General features: G+C 37.8%; 1 protein-coding gene across 9 annotated transcripts in view; it reads left to right on the forward strand.

Annotated features, from left to right (window-relative positions):
- The window catches only part of TNRC6B (trinucleotide repeat containing adaptor 6B), a 135,838-nt gene that overhangs the window by 20,434 nt on the left and 97,262 nt on the right, over positions 1–18,142 (forward strand). For 7 of the 9 annotated variants that reach the window (XM_042050599.1, XM_042050602.1, XM_042050592.1 and 4 more), the window contains one exon: positions 15,112–15,179. The exons of the other annotated variants lie outside the window; for them this stretch is intronic. In XM_042050599.1, the coding sequence (XP_041906533.1) occupies positions 15,112–15,179 (68 nt within the window). The remainder of the gene's footprint in view (positions 1–15,111; positions 15,180–18,142) is intronic. 9 annotated transcript variants of the gene reach the window in all.

The raw sequence follows: 18,142 nt of genomic DNA on the forward strand, positions 1-18,142 counted from the left end.
ATTTAGTTTTGGCAAATGTGGAAGTCTTATTTGATAATAATATATGGTCTATTTTAGCCAAATGATCTGCTAGTGAGTATCGTACAGTGAAGTATCCCTTCACTTTTTAGAGTAGTTGCAGGGTGGGCTGTCTGGTTTCTGGCTTTTCAGGGTCACTTTTCTTCCTTTCAAAAAAAAAAAACAAAAAAAAAAAAGGAATCGTAGAATCATTAAGGTTGAAAGAGACCTCCAAGATCATTGAGTCCAGCCTTTGACTGAACACCACCATGAGGTGGCAAAGGCTCACCAGTGGGCTACAATGAAGAGAATTTTGTAGGACTGATCCCTTCAGAACTGGGCATACAAGCAAGATCCTCATGGTGTTCTCCCCCAGTCATGTTTGCTGGAGCTGCTGGTGGGAGGCAGGAAGCCCTGGGTCATTCTGGTTCCCTGATATCAGAGTGAAATCTTCTGCTACCTCTCCATTGCACAAGCAGGAGTAGAAAACCAGTATTTCTGCTTGGAACCCTCTTCCCTTTACTATTATTTGGATTATTATTTTAATTTTTAATTACATTTTGTGGTAGCTAATTAGCTAATAATGATTACTAGGTTTTTTCCATTAACAACCTTGGTACTCTGAAAACATCAACGAGCACTGAACTTCTTGTTTGTGACTGATTTCTTTTCAGCTGTTTTGATCCATCAGTTAAGGATTACTGCACAGATAATACTTAAACTTGGTTTCTCAATTGTTCCTTTGCTGTAAAATCTTGCAGGAGGAAGCTAAAATTTTATGCCTGATTTGAAATATTTTTAGATTTCTTTCAATGTTGGCAGGAGTTTTGAGCTTATGCAGGAAACTTCTTCATCAAAAAATGCAATTTAAATGTTCATGTTAAATGTAGAATTTCCCTCTCCCCTCCTAGTTGTTCCTTCCTCTCTCAAAACAAAAGCCTGTGAATTCAGAGGGAGTGAGGGACTTAGACTAAAGTAATTTATAGAAAGGCATTTATGAAGTGTGGTACAACTTCAGTGTTGTTGAAGGGAAAGGAGGAAAAATAGCTAGTTCTGCCATTTTAATGTTTTGTATACTAAAAATCTAGGTACACAAAATTCTGATGAAAAATATGACTGCACAGGATGTGTAATAATGCTCAATTCCTAACAAGTACAGGAAAAGGGAAAAGATTGTGTATGGTATGGCATTAGATAAAGGTATTCAAAGTTTTCATTAATATTTATAGAAATAATTATTGAACTGAATCAGTAGGCCAGGAATTAGGCTACTTTTTCATACTTTGGCTCTTTCAAAACCAGTGACACAGCCATTGAGGCTTGTCCTGTTTTTCAGTCTCACTGTCCAGTGCCACTTACAAGCTGTCTTGAGGTCACCTGTTAATCCTTGTTTTATTTCAAGTTGCTACCCTGTTCATATCTGTCAATGTGAATCTTTCCCTTATATTGCTGCCTGCCTGTTGTCAAACTGGTTAATTCTTACTTTTCTTACCTCTTGGTGTCTAATTGTGAGCTAGAACTTGCCTTCTGTTTAAATCACTCTTCAGAACTCTGTTGGCACTGGCTATGTTTTGTTGTGGTGTTTTGGTTTGGGGTTTTTTTTTTATCCTGAAGCATTAATGCAGAGATGATTAAAAGGTTAAAAAGTATGGGACTCAAGTATCTAAATTCCTCTTTTACTTCATACACTTTGAGAATAAAGGAACATGAGCCTGTGTTAGGCTATGTATTTTTACATTTATAAACAGAATCATAAAATTCACAAGGAAATGTTGTTAGGAGTTCTCTATCCTAAAATCAGGAATGTTCCACTAACTGCCTTATGGGTAAGGTATGCTCAACTTCTGATGTGGATGTTGCATAATGATGACAATAGTGCAAAAGTTAGGCTGATGCTTTCATTTTGTGGGATTTAGAACAAATATAGTGAAAAAACCCCCGTAGTTAAATAATTAAACTTACAGCATCCAAAACCTTGATGCCTGTATTTCTGGGGCTTATAATCCTACTTAGTGATACAGAACTGGGTTTCTATTCGGATAGCACTAAGTAATTTAAAACATTCAGGCCTATACAGTAATAAAATGAACAGTCTGCTTTGTGACTGTCATTTTAAAAAAGATGTTTTCCAGTCTAGTACTGGCCTGGTACATAGTGCTTTCAGATTATGGTTCCTTGCAGTATGAATCCCTGCCCTGAATTTTGGCTTCTTACAAGAGGTGAGCTTTCAACCTCAGTATACTTTCTTGTGAGTGCCTGACAGTTCTGAGTAGGTTTCAGTTTACTCATGTGGCTGTTGCTTCTCCACTGGATCCAGGACAGTAGGCTTTGAGGTATTTTTATTTAGTTGATCGATTTTTGATGTCTCCTGGTGAGTTGCCTGTGGAGCTTGCAGCATTTCTGTGCCCTGATTTGCAGGGTACATTTCCATTATTTTTCTGGAACATGAGTTGTAGGAGCAGCTAGTCTTTGTAATGCTGACTTACAACTATACTAAGCTCCTGGAGCCTTTGTATGAAGTATCTTGTATAGTCTTTTAAAAGTAGAGAGGTATTCTGCCTGACAAGACAGTTTATGCTTCTCCTGAAATGTGGCAGCTTAAGAACTAGAAGGACAAAGAACTTCTCACAACAGAAACTGATGAAGCTAGCAGAACATGGAGATGACATTTTGTTAACCTGGAAATGCTACAGCTCCTTAGGAGAGTAATTTCAAAACCAAAATATTTGCATATCATGTATTAAAAAAAGATAATCCAATAACCTCTCAGTAAAGAATGAAATTACTAAAAATTTAAAGTTAATAAAGTAGTCCTTCCTTTTAATGACAGGTTTTCAAAGCTTGTAAAAGTCTTATGATATAGTCCTCTTGTTTTAAGTACAAATTAACATAGTCCCTCAAGGGAAGCAGAAATTTTGGGTTAGTTTCTCTCTGGAACTTTAACACTGTGGCCAGGAAAAGAACCTGAAATACTTCCCTACAAAACGCTACATGCTCGGACTTCTCTACATGGGAAAAAAGCCCCAAGCAAACCTGACTGTGAGTTTATAACTTCAAATTTCAAGGCATTGTAGCAAAGAGCTACAATTATGGTATGGGGTTTAATCCTAGCTGGCAACTAAGCACCACATTGCTGCTCATCCACTCCTGTCCCTGCAGTGAGGTGGAGGGGTAGAATTGCAAGGGTAAAAGTCAGAAAATACGTGGATTGAGATAAAGGCAGTGTAATAATTCAGGGGAAAAAAAAACCCAAACCAACAGCAAAGATGAGAAGAAAACAAAACCTGTGAGAAAACAAATGATGCGAAAGGAGAAGAATTGCTTGCTGCCAAACAATTGATGCCCAGTCAGTCTCTGCGCAATGTTAGCCCCAGCTAACCTCCACACACACCCTCGCTCCCTCAGTTTTCATGCCGAGCATGATGCCATGTAGTGTGGAGTATCCCTTTGGACAGTTGGGGTCAGCTGTCCTGGCTGTGTCCTGTCCCTGCTTCTTGTGCACCCCTGGCCTGCTTGCTGGTGGGGTGGGCTGAGAAACAGAAGAGGCCTTGATGCTGTGTGAGCACTGCTCAGCAGTAACAGAAACATCCCTGTGTTATCAGCACTGCTTCCAGCACAAATCCAAAACACAGTCCTCTACCAGCTACTATCTAGAAATTTAGCTCAATCCCAGCCAAAACCAGTACAGTATGTTACCAGGGTCTACTATAAAAAATCAGTTACAAATAAGGTAAAATTGTTGAGGACTTTGCAAGAAAGAACATGGAATTAAACAGACAGTACTACTTGAACTGTTGTAAAGGAATGCTGTGGATTGCCTAGCTGCTTGGACATTCTAAAAGAAATTCAGGATCGAGTTCAGGATTCTGCCAGTTGGGTGTACTGTTTTCTACAGAGGCAAGATGAATTGCCTATTTGAAACCTACTTATCTGTAGTGAAGACTGCTAAAATATAGATGCTGAACTGAAAGATGACTCTCTGTTTTCTAATCTCAAAATACCCTGAAGTGCTTTTGAATCACAAAAGAGATGGTTAACACGATGTATTTTCTTTCTCTTGGAAAATACCATCATGTGCCAAGATGACTTTGACATCTGTCAGAACTGTCACCATACATTCTTTGATCGAGTCTTTTCATATGTACAATTCGTGTGGAGGAAGTGTACTGGCATGGCATGTCACTGCAGTGAATAGGTGTGTGTCCCATTTCTAAAGGAAAAAAACACTTCCATCTTAAAAAAAACATTTGCTTTAAACTCATCTTTTCCATTCTTTTAAAGGTTCCTTCTTTTTCATAAGTGTTTTCTCATTAGATTTTTTTCTCAACCAATAGTGTGTCTTCTTCAGCTGATTACAGCAGTTTATGATACTTTGCAAGACAGACAAAAAAGCAGATATTTGCTCAAATATTGAAAAAGTGGTTCTGCATTTGAGAGCTTATGTGGTATAGTCCTACTCTGGTGTTGATGACAGGGAAGTTGATTTGTGGCTTTGCTTACAAAGTGTCTCTTTTCATGCAGGTGTACTATTGGCACACAATTTGAGGGGTTCCTACCTTTTCAGAATATTGCCTTTTGATCTCTTTCCATTTGGTATTGACTTTACAGAACTGTTGGCAGTGGTTGTAGTCCATGTGACTTGTGACAGAGTTCTATATAATCGGTCACTTAATACAAAGTCTTACAGATGTGGAAGTACTGATGAGTGTTTCCAGTCTTACTGTCTTATGGCAGACTTGAGGGGTATAGGTATTTGGGGAGAAATTTGAGCCAGGGGCATTAAAGCTTTACCCTACTTTAAAAAAATCTTAGATTTACTTTAAAAATCACTTGTAGCCTGTTAGTTTGGCTGAATCATTGAAAGGTGTAAAATTCATTGGTCTTGTTGGCTTCATGCATTTGCAAGACTTTGTACATTTACATGACCCACAAGGACTGTTTCCTTTTCATTTTGTGAACTAGATGGGTATGAATTTTTTTCAGTTCCTCAAATTTTTTTTTTCATTCATTGGGTGTGGAAGAAATGCATGTGAGGTTTGATGAAAAGAGTGTGGTTGTTATTCTTGACACTAAAAATAGTGGTGATGGTCTTCATCATTCCAGTAAGAGGGTGACAGGACAACTAAGGACCCGAACTCTGCAAAAACATATTGTGTGGTATCAGTTCCCTTGAAGGGCAAAAGCAACATTAAAAATACGCCAGCGTTTCCTGTCACTTGTTTAAAGTCACTGAAGCATTTGAGCAGTAGGCAAGAGAGTGTATCATAAGAGGGGAGAATGTAGTAGTTGTCTACAGATGGAGTAGTGTGGAATTAGGTTAAGAAATATTTAGAGGTACTTTGAAATCATATTGGTTGGCTTCAACAGATACAATTTCCACATGTAATTCCCAGAGAAATAATGTATTCCCAAGGCATCTAAAGGTTTGTTGGAGTTTTTTTGAGGGCAAGTTGCAGAAAAGCCCTGCTTTTCTACAACATCTGCTCTAGGGATGAGTGGCTCTTTTAGTGGTTTGGTGTTCTGTCAGATAGCTAATCTTTTTAATAATCCAAATAAATTTGGAAAAATTTAACAAGCAAGCAGCAGTGGCTCTCCTGTGACTAAAATGAGCTTGGATTTGCGTTCTAGTAACTGGAGAAACTGGAAAGCAGCTGTGGACTGTGGGTGTGGATAGCCTGTATTCCTTCTCCTTTTTGACAGTGGTCAAAAGTGGATGCCTAATACAGACTTAAGGCAGGGTTAATATATACATATAACAGAATTGCTCTCAGCCTCCAGCTGTTGAGGAACTTTCTGGGCCACTGGCAGTTTCTATGGGTTTAGAATCCACACAGCGGATTTCTGTGAACCCAGAAGAGAAAGTTCTTCTTTCTGTTGCTTACCTGTCTGGTCGGATCTCTTAAGGCAGAATAACTTCAGCACCATTTTTTGTGTGCCAGGTTGATGTCACTTTCAGTTATTCCTAACAAAAAGCAGCAAACGGTATTTGTGGCAGTGAAGGTGATTAAATGTGTAGTGCAAAAGTGTAATTTAGTTTTCTCTAATTCTGGTTATCATTTGCTTTCTTAAGCCTTTGAAAATTCTTTTAGCTATTCGTGCTTGTTGTCTTTTTGTGGCAATGCATCATGTTGATTTCCTAATCTAAGTGGGAGAAAGTTAATACGTTTTCTGTGTCAGGGTGGTTAACAACGTGTATATCAGAGTATCAGCCACTTACAGATGTCAGTTTAAGCTGCTATAACTCGTTCATCTGTGTCTGCACCGTAAATACTAAATTGACTGTAAAATGAGGTGGCTAAATAGAGTCACTGGGTTGCATACAAGTGGCTGGTGAAAGTACTGGTGGGGTGAACTGTTCAAGGGCTTTAGGTCAGATTTGTCCCCTAAATGGAAAGTATGAAAAATTTGTAACGGAAGTGTAAAAGGTTTTTTTCAGAGTAGCTGAAGTTAGCAAGAATTCATGGCTTGTGAAATGCTTCTGTTCTTTAGCTGAAGAATAATACAAAAAGTTAATTAAATTAAATATGGGAATTTTTTGCATTTTACTAAATCCAGATTTTCCTGGGATCCATCCATACTATGTATGTGCAGAACACACTACAAAATGGATGGAATGTTTGGATGGAACACACTAAAAAAATGGGTCATCGTCAGTGGTGCAGGAAAAGGAAAGCACTTCTGCTTAAATTCAGAACGCTTTATTCATTTTTTGTGTCTGCGATGGTTGAATTATTACTCAAAGCTGCCTTGGCAGCTTCAGAGTTGAAGTGTTCAGATGGTATTTCTGGATATCCTGTCATACCATGACTTGAGTGACTTTAATATCTTCGGTGGTTGATGTGAGGTAAAACTGTATCTTGCTGCAAACAACTAGGTGGTTTAAATTGCTTCCAGAGCAATATTTAGGTTAGTTATTTTATATATATATATATATATATATATACATACACACACACACACACAAGCTATTGTATTTTAAATACTTTGCAGCTCAGTAATATATGAAAAGAATAATAAATTTTAATTAAGTAAACTTTCTTATCTGTACAATATGAAATGTGGCTGCAATCCCAACCCTTTTAGCATTTCCAAAATGTGGCTGTTGTTTTCATGATATTCATAAAACTGTTTAAGCTTAGCAGGGAATTAATGTTAAGCTGCTGGGTATTTCAGAGAATATTAGTTAACAAACATTTTAAATATTACATAGAAAGTGAGCCATAGGTTATTTCTGCAGTTGGTTATGACTAATTGGTGACAGCTGAAACTAAAAGCAAAACTTCTGGTCCTTAACCACTGCTGCAGCTTTTGTGCTTGTTTAGGTGTAGCATAAATTACATATTCTGATTTCCATAGGTTAATGAATGAGTTCCCATTGATAATCTGTCCTGCTGTTCTACAAGGATGATGAACGTTTTAATGATGGTGTATGTTAACATGTGGCATTTCCTCTACTTAATGTAATGTTTCAGTGAGCCAGGTGGTAAAGCACCATTAAGCTGCGTATAACAAACACCAGTAGCAGATTAATTACTTTCGAAGGTAATTACGTGTGGTCTAAGTGTGTTAGCATTCGAAATGATTAGCAGGGAGCGCTGAATATGAAGTGTGATTTAGCAGGGGGATTATGTTAGTTAGTTTTCACTTCTCTTGTAGCTAACAGAAAACTAGTCAGGACCATGTGATGGTAATAACATTGAAATGCTTCATCTAGATGCTGCTGAGAAGCTTCAAGAAAATACTGAGTGGGCTAGGAGATGGTTTGTGTATTTTGGCGGTGGTTTTTTTGTATCAAGACTATGCTTCGGCAAAATTGAGAGAGAAGAAAAGGTAGAAATAGGTTCGAGTGAAAATTTAGTTGCATCACAATGCTGTACAATACAACAAAGTCCTGAAAGAGATTGAAAATTCAGCCCAATATTTCATGCATACCTTGTCTTTAAGACTTTCCTCTGTGTGATTCAGAGAAATACTCAGTGCTTTCTCATTTTAGGAGCTGTTTTTTCTTTTTTTTTTTTTTTTCTTTTAAGTTTAAATCTCTGATTCTAAGGGTTTTTTAATGCTTTCATTTGTGTACTGGAATGAAGATTCAATCTAACTAGTAAATTTTGGGGGCAATTTTGCTAAACAATTTGTGCTATTCTATGCATATTTTGAAATGCCAGCTCAACACTAATTTATTCCTAAAAAAGTTATTAAAGTGTTAGCAGCTAAATTGCATTTTTATTAAAAGAAATTAAATAAAAAATTTAATTAATCTGTTTCTAGTGAGTAAAATCTTCCCCAGTGCAGTTTGTCCAAAGTGCTTGTAATGAAGCCAGGCAGAGAGGTGACTCAGCTTTCCTTTCATTTGCAGTAGTGATTACATTTCTGTTAGACCTCAAATGGTCTCTGAGGTTTCATTTTTTATAACACAGCTTCCACCACTGTTAGCAGTAGTGACTAGTGACTAATTTCTTGGATTTCGAGGACTGGGTTGTGCAACTCTCCTTAAAACAACTATCAGTGAGACAAAATAAGTGCTGATGGTCTGTTTACAGTAGCACTGTTGCTGATGATGATTTGGGAGGGGCATTGGGTATTTAAGGAGTAGTTGTGACAGAACATCAGAGTTATCAGTCTTAAGCTGGGCCTTCCATAGGCTGTGTTAAAATCATCACTTCACTTAAAGCAGCATTTGATTTTTGGCTGGTCCTCACCAGAGTATCTAGTCATACACCAGATAAGGTTTTGGTGTTGTGTCTGCTTGAGATGCTAGTGAGTGAAAAATCTTCAGAGTCTTCATCTCCTGGCTGGTTGAAGTCCTTTTGTTTGTTTGTTTGTTTTTGGGTGGTTTTGTTGTTGTTGTTGTTTTTTGTTTGGGGTTTTTTTTGTTGTTGGTTTGGGGGGTTTGTTGGAGGTTTTTAGTTGTTGTTTTGTTTGTTTGGGGGGTTGCTTTTTATTTTTAAATAAAATAGAAAAAAACAGCTTTGAAAAGGAGCTATGGAATGAGTAGGAAAAGGAAACTCTGATGAAGTTGCATTAGTACATTTCTTTATGCTGGTGAAGACAAAAAGACTGTTTAAAATTAATAGCTTTTTTTATAATAAGTAAAGGATTTCTCCCAAATGTCTATCTTCTTTCCTGAGAAAATGCTTGGTTTCTCTTAAGCTCAGTTCGTCTTTGGTGGGCTAGGATAGCTAATGCAGTAGTTGAATCTTGTTAGGAAAATGTGCTTTCTGACATCGGGATTCAGGAAAGATGAGGCTTTTGCCCTTGAAACTTTCTGACCCTTCAGAGCGTTGCCGACTTTATCTAGGATATAAGGTTTGCTCATTAATCAAATCCATTAGGATCTCATTGAAGATATTTTTAGAAAGAGTAGTATGAAACTGTAGTAACAGGTGCTGCACTTCTGGACCAAAAAATATAACAGTTGATTATGTTTAAGCTCACGATAAATTTCATTTTCTAAAAGTTAAGTACTGAGTGTCTAATACTGAATAGCTTTACTTAACTTAGATAAAACAAATTGTCTTTTACTATTTAGAACACTCAATATATTAATTTTTGTTGAAATTTGGGTATTCACAGGTGCCTGGATTTTTAGAGAAAAAGGCCTTAAAATAATAAAATACAGAGTTCAAAAACTTGCAGTTCCTTTTTAAAAAAAAAGTTTTCTATTGAATTCCTCCCCTGCTGTTTCAGGGTCTATTTCTGGTTCCTGCTTCCAGCTGCCAGAATCTTGAAGCTTTCTCCATTGCTTGCCAGGAGAAACAGGTGTGCAGTGTGCTTCCCTTGATTCCTGCTCTTGGAGTCAATGGCTCCCTCTGCAGTCCGCTTAAAGAGAAGCTCAAGTGTTTCGGATCCTCTGCCATTCCACCTTTTCTTCTTTCCTTGGGAGGAATACAACAGATCCAGGAGTTCTCTCTTAGCTCCACCTTCCATTCTTTTGCTACGTATTGAGGACAACTGCATTTCCTGTGTACGCTGTGAGTCAAGAGAGACTCAAGGCTAAGAAAGCGGCGCCTTTTCTGAACGCCGCAGTTAGCCAGATCGGGTGAGGCTGCTGGATGCTGTGGATGGCTGGAACTTAGCAAGGACTCTGGGCTCCAGGTTTTTTTAAAAAAAAAAGACTTGAAGAGTGCTGAGCAGGATAGGGTGATGACAGAATGAAGGGAAACTGAGAGACTTGTGGGGAAGAAATGTGCATAGGAATTGTATAAGAACTGTGGGTGGAGGAAAAGAAGAGTATTTTCAGCTAACTGTGGCTCTTACATGCTGTTCCTCTCTTCAGTTCATCCCCAGATAGTCACTTAATCAAAAACTTAAAATACCACATTCTCATTCTTTCTGTGGTATGATGTTATTATTGTCATTGGGAAAATAAGACCTAAACATTTTAATTTTTAAGTATTTTTTTAATCTTTAATTAATAGGTAGCTGGGCCTAAGAACAAATTTTATAAAATGTAAGCAATACCTTTGGAATTTTACTGGAATTTTACTTGCTCATTAATTTTTTTCAGAAGGCTCTTTGTCAGATATATCTCTTTGAATTAAGATGAATTACCCAATAAAGTGACTTCTAAGTGTTGCAGAAAGATGGAAATGGATATTACTTTATGAGCTTATTCTGGATGTTTTAGACAAATAAGCTGTGTATCACTTTCTAGCAAAAATTTTAAAACCTGCAGATTTCCAGGTGAAAAATAGAGATCACTGATCGTGAAATTGTTTAGCGTATGCAGGCAAACGAAAGAAAGTTGGAGTCAAGGTTCTGCAAAAAGAGGAATGCAGAAATTGCTGCACTGTGTCAGGCTTGTTGAGTGATCTTATATATAACTTCTCCTTTCACTTTGTAAAAGTAATGTCGTTGCCAGAAACAAAAAAGCTTATACTGCTATTGTTTTTAATCCTCTAATACACAGACAAATCTTCATACCTAAAGCATATATAAACCATAAAACCCACAAAGGCTTGTGAAATTCAGTGTTGCAATTTGTTTGTTCAACAGCTAGTTTTTTGTCTGCTTAATAGTACATTTTCTCTGTGTATCTTACAGGTGTTTTCTTTGAGAGCAAATTGGGTTTTATTTATATTGCAATAGCAAAGGGGTGATGTTTGTTACAGTACTGTCAAACTGCTTTTTTTTTGTATATGCCTTAGTGCTGTGTTGTCTTGCATTGAAGGAGATTTGCAGGCCAAATGTTGTGTTTTGTTTATGTGAAATCTCCCCTCTGCCTACACCGTTCTTTGAGCGCTTATGTTTTTGGAGTGTTGTGGAGGGGGTTTGAGTCTTCATTGTCTCTACTCATAGACAGTATTTTAAAAGAGGGCATACTATAGATCTGCTGCAGACTTTTCAGTATTTATTTCTTCAGCATAACTTAGTTTTTCTTGGTGGTTGTTTTATTTTTGAGGGTTTTTTTGATTATGCAACTTTCTAAGATACTTTTCTAGACTGAAGTGCAGGTTCTTGCTGGGTTGGGAATTCAGTAGGGTTTTTTGTCATGTATGTGATCTCTCAATATTAAACTGAATCTGTTCTTCTGGTCATAGGATTGCTGGGAAATTCAGGTTCGAAGGGACCTTCCAAGGCCTTTAGTCTGACTTCCTGCTTAAAGCAGGGTCACCTATGAGGTCAGACCAGGTTGTGAGAGATTTTATCTAGTCAGGCCATGAAAAACTTGAAGCAGGGAGACTGCAAAACTATGCTAGGTTATCTGTTCCAGTCCTTGACTGTCTTCATGGTGAAAATAATTATCTTGTATCCATTCTGGACGTCTCTTTTTTGAACACAGTCTCGTTGCTTCTTGTCCTGTCACAGGGTACCTCTGTGGTGAGCCTGACTGCTTGCTGACGTCCTTGTACAGACAGTAACTTGCTGTTAAGGTCTCCCCAAAGCCATCTCTTCTCCAGGCCAAATCAGCCCAGCTCCCTCTGCTTTACTCACAGGACAAGTGCTCTGGCTCCTTGAGCATCTTGTTGGCTACTGTGTCCATGTTCTGGGTGTACTTCTTGTATTGTGGGGGCCTAGGATGAGGTGCATTAAACCATGTCTGGAATACTAACCACTGAGTAGAGGTGGCAATCATCTGCTGGCAAGGCTCTCTTAATAAAGCCTGGGATGCTGTTGACCTTTCCTGACAAGACACATTGCTGGCTCACGATCAGCTTGCTTTATGCCAAGACCTTTTCCACAGAACTGCTCCCCAGCCAGTCACCAGCCTGTATTGTTGCCAGGGCCTCTCAGGTGCGAGTGTTTTGTGTAGTGACCATTCCTCCAGCCTGTCTAGGTCCGTCTGAATGGCAGCCCTGTCTTTAGACTTGTTGATTGATCCTCTTCACCCCAGTTAATAAAATTCTGACCAGAATATACCTTACTGGCCCTGCAAGTCATTGGTAAAGATATTTAATGGACTTGTCCTAGGGCAGAGTCCTGCAGCACTTCACTTGATACCATCCTCCGGGCAGCATGCAACATTTTATCCTCTGAGCCTGACCAGCCAAATGTTTCCTGCAAGTCTAGTTGTTTATCCATTCTAAAAAGATTTTTTCCTAGTTCACTAGTAATTAGTTCCTTGACCTTCCTGTGACTTTTTTTAGTGTCTTGATGCATTTTATTATTGGCTTTATTTATCAATGAAACCCTACCAATTGATCTTTATTTTGTATACTGAATAGTTTCTGTGTTCCTGAATATTTCATCACTCAGTGATTAATTTTTTTTGGTGAACTTCTTGTGAATGACACAGTGCCTGTGCCATTGTAGTGTATCTTCTACAGTTTCTTATAATGCAAATTTTAGTAATTTCAGATACTTCTGTCTACTGTCTGAAGTACAGCAAACTGATTAACATTTCTTAAAGCAGAGGGGTTCTCTAGTTCTTCTAAAAGAGATTGTGCCTGGACCGACAATCTTGTTCTTAGCTCAGGTGCTTTGTTATTTGTCATTATTTGCCCACTTTTCTTTGAAATGAAACTTTGACAGATAAGCATGCTGGAACAGGGATGTCACTAGTGTTCTTCATATAAAATTCATAATAAAACAACAGTTTTATCAGCAGTACTTCAGTGATTGCCTTGTTCTAGTGGTAGTTTACAAGATGTTCCAGTTCTCATTCAGATCTTGATTATCATCTAATATAGTAATTTCCCATTCCTACGTTTTTGTTGGTTTTTAAATCATTGCCTTTTACACATCCTTTTTTCTTTTTTTTTTTTTTTAATGGTACCTCCTTTTCTACAGCTTCATTACATCAAATTTCTGTTTTATATGGGAATCTTGTTAGTTTAGCACTATATATGCTGTATGCAGTGCATCTTTACTCCCAAAGGCTGCATTTCATCTTCCCAGTACTGGCCACAAACTGTTCCCTTGCTAACCATTCCTGTGAATTGTACTTGTCTCATACCAGCAACAGGCTAAAATACCTCCTGTGTAAGAGTAATTCTTAAACACTTACTCTCACTCACAGAACCATGCTGTTTTGCAATGTGGCCACAAATCTGTAGCTGTTTTACCCACTGACACATCAGTGTTTTAGCATTTTCAACAACAGAATTAGTGGAATGGGTATCTTTCTCTTCAGCTAGACAGGTGTGAGTCCAGCTGTTAGAGCTCTTGTGAATCAGGTAGGAACTGAAGTACAAATAGATTTCAGTGTGTCTGATATGGTGTGAATACATGGATAAAAGTCCAAATTTATTAAGTAACTGTAAATAGAAATTTTCTTGTTTTCAAACATTGCTTTTACATGAAAACACTGTTTGGACTGGGAGCCATGTGGGTACATGTTTACAAATGTGAACTTACACGTGTTTGATTGACTGTCTGTCTTGTGGATGTCATTAGCACCTTACAGTTCACCACTTTGTCGGTTCGTTTGTGGTTTTGCTTAGGGCTGTGCCTGTGCAGTCAGATAACATAATTTCTTGTATCCTTGTTAGATGTCAATATGCAGATTTTGGGGTTTTGAAAGTATTTTGACCTGACAGCAGTATTAATGTACAAATGAGAAAACTTGACTCTTTTGGGGGGAGGGTAGGGGCACAAGGGGAAGTGGCTGATGGATTTTGGTTTGGTTTGGGGGTTTTTTGCCCCTTGGAAGACTGACTAAGCTGTGTTATCTTAACTGACTGAATAGTGCTTCTCTCCTCTTTCCAGTTTAATGTAGTGGATCATGGATTTGTGTGTGATTATGATTCAGTTCTTTGTTGTATGTTTTATTGAGTATTGCAGTGTGACCTGTTTGCTGGCTTCATGTGAAGTAGAGCATTGCTAACTGTGTCTGGATGTTTATATAAAATACTAATTGCATGTGTTGAATTTTGATATAAAGAAAAGAATATTTTGCTACCTATGTGAGAACTTCTGGCTGAATTAAGTGATTAAATGAAGAGCACATAATTAATGAATGAGCAAATATAGTGTAATTCTTTTTTCTCTCAAAAAGAATTACTGAAAATATATGCTAAAACTGGTATTTTAAAAGCAAACAATTAAACATAAAACTTCCTTACTGCCCTTGGAATCTTCTAACAAGAGAGCCAAAGGAAATGCCTACCTTATGTTGTCATTGGAACAGCATCTATTTGAGGTTTCCTTAGGCCTCTTTTTTACCCTGCTAACTAAGCTGTGTGTGCGGTGAAAGTCTTTTTTCAAAGAAAAGTTATTTTTCACAAGAAGTACTCTGCTTTTGCAGCCATTTCTTTCTGTGCTTAATAAGTTTCTTCTAAAATTTTAATTTTTTTCCAGAGATACTGATAAGCCTTTTTTTAAATTCCTGCTTTATCGGTAAGGAAGAAGTGGTAGAAATAATACTTAGTATGACAAGGGAAGTCCTTAACAGAGCAGAACTTAGAACCTATGTACCTTGACTAATAGTATTCTGCTATAGCCATTAAACCATTCTTTTTCCCTTGCAAGATTTTTCTGAAATCTGTGCTATGGAATGATACCATAGCAATGGGGTTGGAGATGTACATATGTTGCTAAGAAACTACATGATCTGTTCTGGACCAGCCACTGTGATAAAGTGGCTGCTTTGAGTTGCTGCATATGAAAAGGGCCACTTTAGGTGATGTGCGTTTTGCTCCACCGATTTCTGACCTGCAATGCTTGCCTTTGCAGATGGAACATGAGGATTTTGTAATGGAGGGGCATGGCAAGACTCCACCTCCTGGTGAAGAAAACAAACAGTGAGTCACGCATTTATTTAAAAAGGGCCTTATCATAGTAAATGGTGTGAAGCACTCTCATTTAAATGTCCTGGGAGTATTGGTTGGTTGCTTGGTGCTCACCCTTTTGGTTCCTTAAATATCCATATGTGTATATATATATATAATAGTGGATGGTGGCTGAAAAGAAAGAGAGGCAGGATGTTGATGTGCCTTAAATGTAAAAGCATAGAAATATGCATTGCAATTTCAAAACATTAATCAGAAATTGTTGTAAAAGGGATAATCGTTCTGGAAGCTTGGCAGTGACGTAGTGAGTTTGTACATGAAGTTTTTATACAGCTGCTCTTCACTGAATAATGTGAAGTATGAAAGAAGCAGGGCCTTCCTTTTGGTGTGCATATGGCAGATTTGTCCTCTTTTAAATATGAGCCTTATTTCTTTAGGATGCATTTTAATAAAGGATCAGAAATTATAAACAAAACACTCATTTGAGGATGAACAATATAAGATGCTGGTACACAGAGCTTTAGGGAAAGCAGCTTGATCAGAGAAGAAAATAACTTCCATTTCCATTAGGAAAGGCTTTTTCATATGATTTCAATCTGAAATCCAGTACTGGTTGGATTTTTTTCCCTGGGTTTTTGTTCGGGTAGGAAGAACAGGGCCTTGTCATAGAAGTATTTCAGTGATGGTTGTATTCCCTATTCTTCTCACTAGTTAATGCAATGGTAATTCAATTTTGATATCGTAATCAATTTTTTTTCTTTTCCTGCCACTTGGAGCAAGCAAGAAGGTGGTCTTTGGAAAATCTAGATAACAGAACTCTTTTTTTCCTAAGCCTAATTGGATGTTTCCTCATGAGAAGTTCTCATTGATCTGCACTGTACTTGTTGCAGAAGGGCTGTGATGTGACTTGGGGTGAAGGTCTACTTTGCCTCCTAGACAAGCTGACAACTGTAAGTCCACTGCATCTGTGACAGTGAGAAACCATTTCTGAGGTAGGCAAGTTGAGGTCAGCGAAGTTCTGATGCTGAACATGCACATTCTTTCCATCATGGACATGAGCCAAACTTCTCAAAGTAATTGTTGTTATTTCTATCTATTCAGACTGCGCAACTTACTGTGGTACCAAGAGATACAAAGGTTGTTGAAGTAGAAACTTTCAGAAGAAAAATCAGTGCAGAAGTAAAAAGTAGGAATTAGATTTCTGCTTTCCTGAACTGTTTCTTTATATATATAGTAATTTAATGAAATACATTATTGTAGTGAGTAATATGAGGGATATTGTACTGGATTTGTCATAGCCTTGTGTTTGTTAGGTGTCTTGTTTTAGGTGCAAGTGGAAACTAGAATTACTTTATAGTTGATCTGATTTTTAATTAGAGCTTTTCAAGTGGCTTACAACATTATCTCTCTTCTCGAAAACTTTGGTTATTAAAGAATATGAGATTAGTGATAGGCAGCATTTTTACTTTTTAACTAATAGATTTGTGTTCAGGTGACATCTGGAACCTTGTCATACAGATCCTGCTGTAGAAGTATCATTCTTAATATTATTTTGATTGAAGTCTAAAGGTGCAATTTTAGTAATGCAACGAAGAGTTGAAGGCAGTTGTTTTATGCAACTTGTAGCATAATGCCAGCAAAACTCAATGTGGGTATTGCTCTTAAATTTAAATCAATCCCTTGAATCTTATTCTACCCACAGTATCAAATTTTCAGCTAACTAACAAAATCATCTGCCTTGACAGAGTTTACCTCTTGTTATAAGACAAGGAAAAAAAAATTGGAAATTACCTCTTTGTAGTATTACTTGCAGTGGGGATTAGCTGGGCATAAACATACTGGACTGGGCTTTGTGAAGGAGCACAGAGAGGAACTCTGGAGCATCTGACAGGGGAGAAACAGAGAAAGCTGTGACTGTTTAGCCTTGAGATGAGAAAACTTGAGGGAGGATGTTCTTATCCATGTGTATAGATACCTGATGAAGGGACTAAAGAAGACTGAGCCGAATTATTCACAATGGTGCCTGGTGGAGAAGCAAGAAGCCATTGGCATAAACTGAAATACAGAAAACTCCACTCAAACACAAGGGACAATAATTTTCTTTTTTTACTATTAAGCATGGTCAGACCTTTGGAAGAGGTTACCCGGAAAAGTTGTGCTTTCATTGCCCTTTAAGATACTTAAAACTTAGCTGGGCACAGCCCCAAATCTGCTTCAGCCTGCTCTAGTTAACAATGCTTTGAGCAGAGGGGTGGGATTGATATCTCAGAGATCCCTTCCATCTGCAGTGATCCTGTGATTTGGTGTACCCATGTCTACTGTTGTCCTTCTAGTTGGTTTGAAATAAAATTGGAGCTTGTTAGTGAAAGGTAGATTCTAAGTTTGAGTGTAGAGTCAGATGTTCTCTACAGAAATAGCTGCATCACTGAAGATGCTTCCTTCCCTTTGCAGCTGTCATTAGACTTCATAGAATTTACTGCCTCTACAGCTATGCAGATGGGATGTTTTCTCTTTGACTGCTTCTAATTTACTTTTCAGGACAGTTGGCCATTGTAATTTAATGGCCTTTCGTTAGACAGCCAGATCTGGGTAACTCTGCACTGAGATTGTTGAGGAAGTGTTCAGAAGATACGGTTTCAGCGAAGGAGCTAACTTGCACCAGAGTTCCAGAGCAGTCTGCCTGTGTTAACCTCCCAGGAAAGCCCTGCAAATTTCTTTCTGCATTTCAATGGACTCAAAGCTTTAATGGACAATGTAGGAACAGAAATAAAAAGATGCTTCTGAGAGACTTTCAATGGATGCAATAGTTTTTACCTTAGCCCCAGTTTCAGGTGAAATTTCCTTTGCTAAAGTATAGCTTCAAAATTGAATACAAGGAGCCAGCATCCATGGATGATTTCTGGCACCTCATGAAACAGATTATTTCCCCAGTTTGACTCAGGGATAAAAACTTGGCATTTTAAGAGTGCATTCTA

This window comes from Corvus kubaryi, unplaced genomic scaffold, assembly GCF_017639235.1.
Source record: "Corvus kubaryi isolate FWS band 111438036 unplaced genomic scaffold, C.kubaryi_AGA036_p1.0 74, whole genome shotgun sequence".
NCBI classification, from domain to species: domain Eukaryota; kingdom Metazoa; phylum Chordata; class Aves; order Passeriformes; family Corvidae; genus Corvus; species Corvus kubaryi.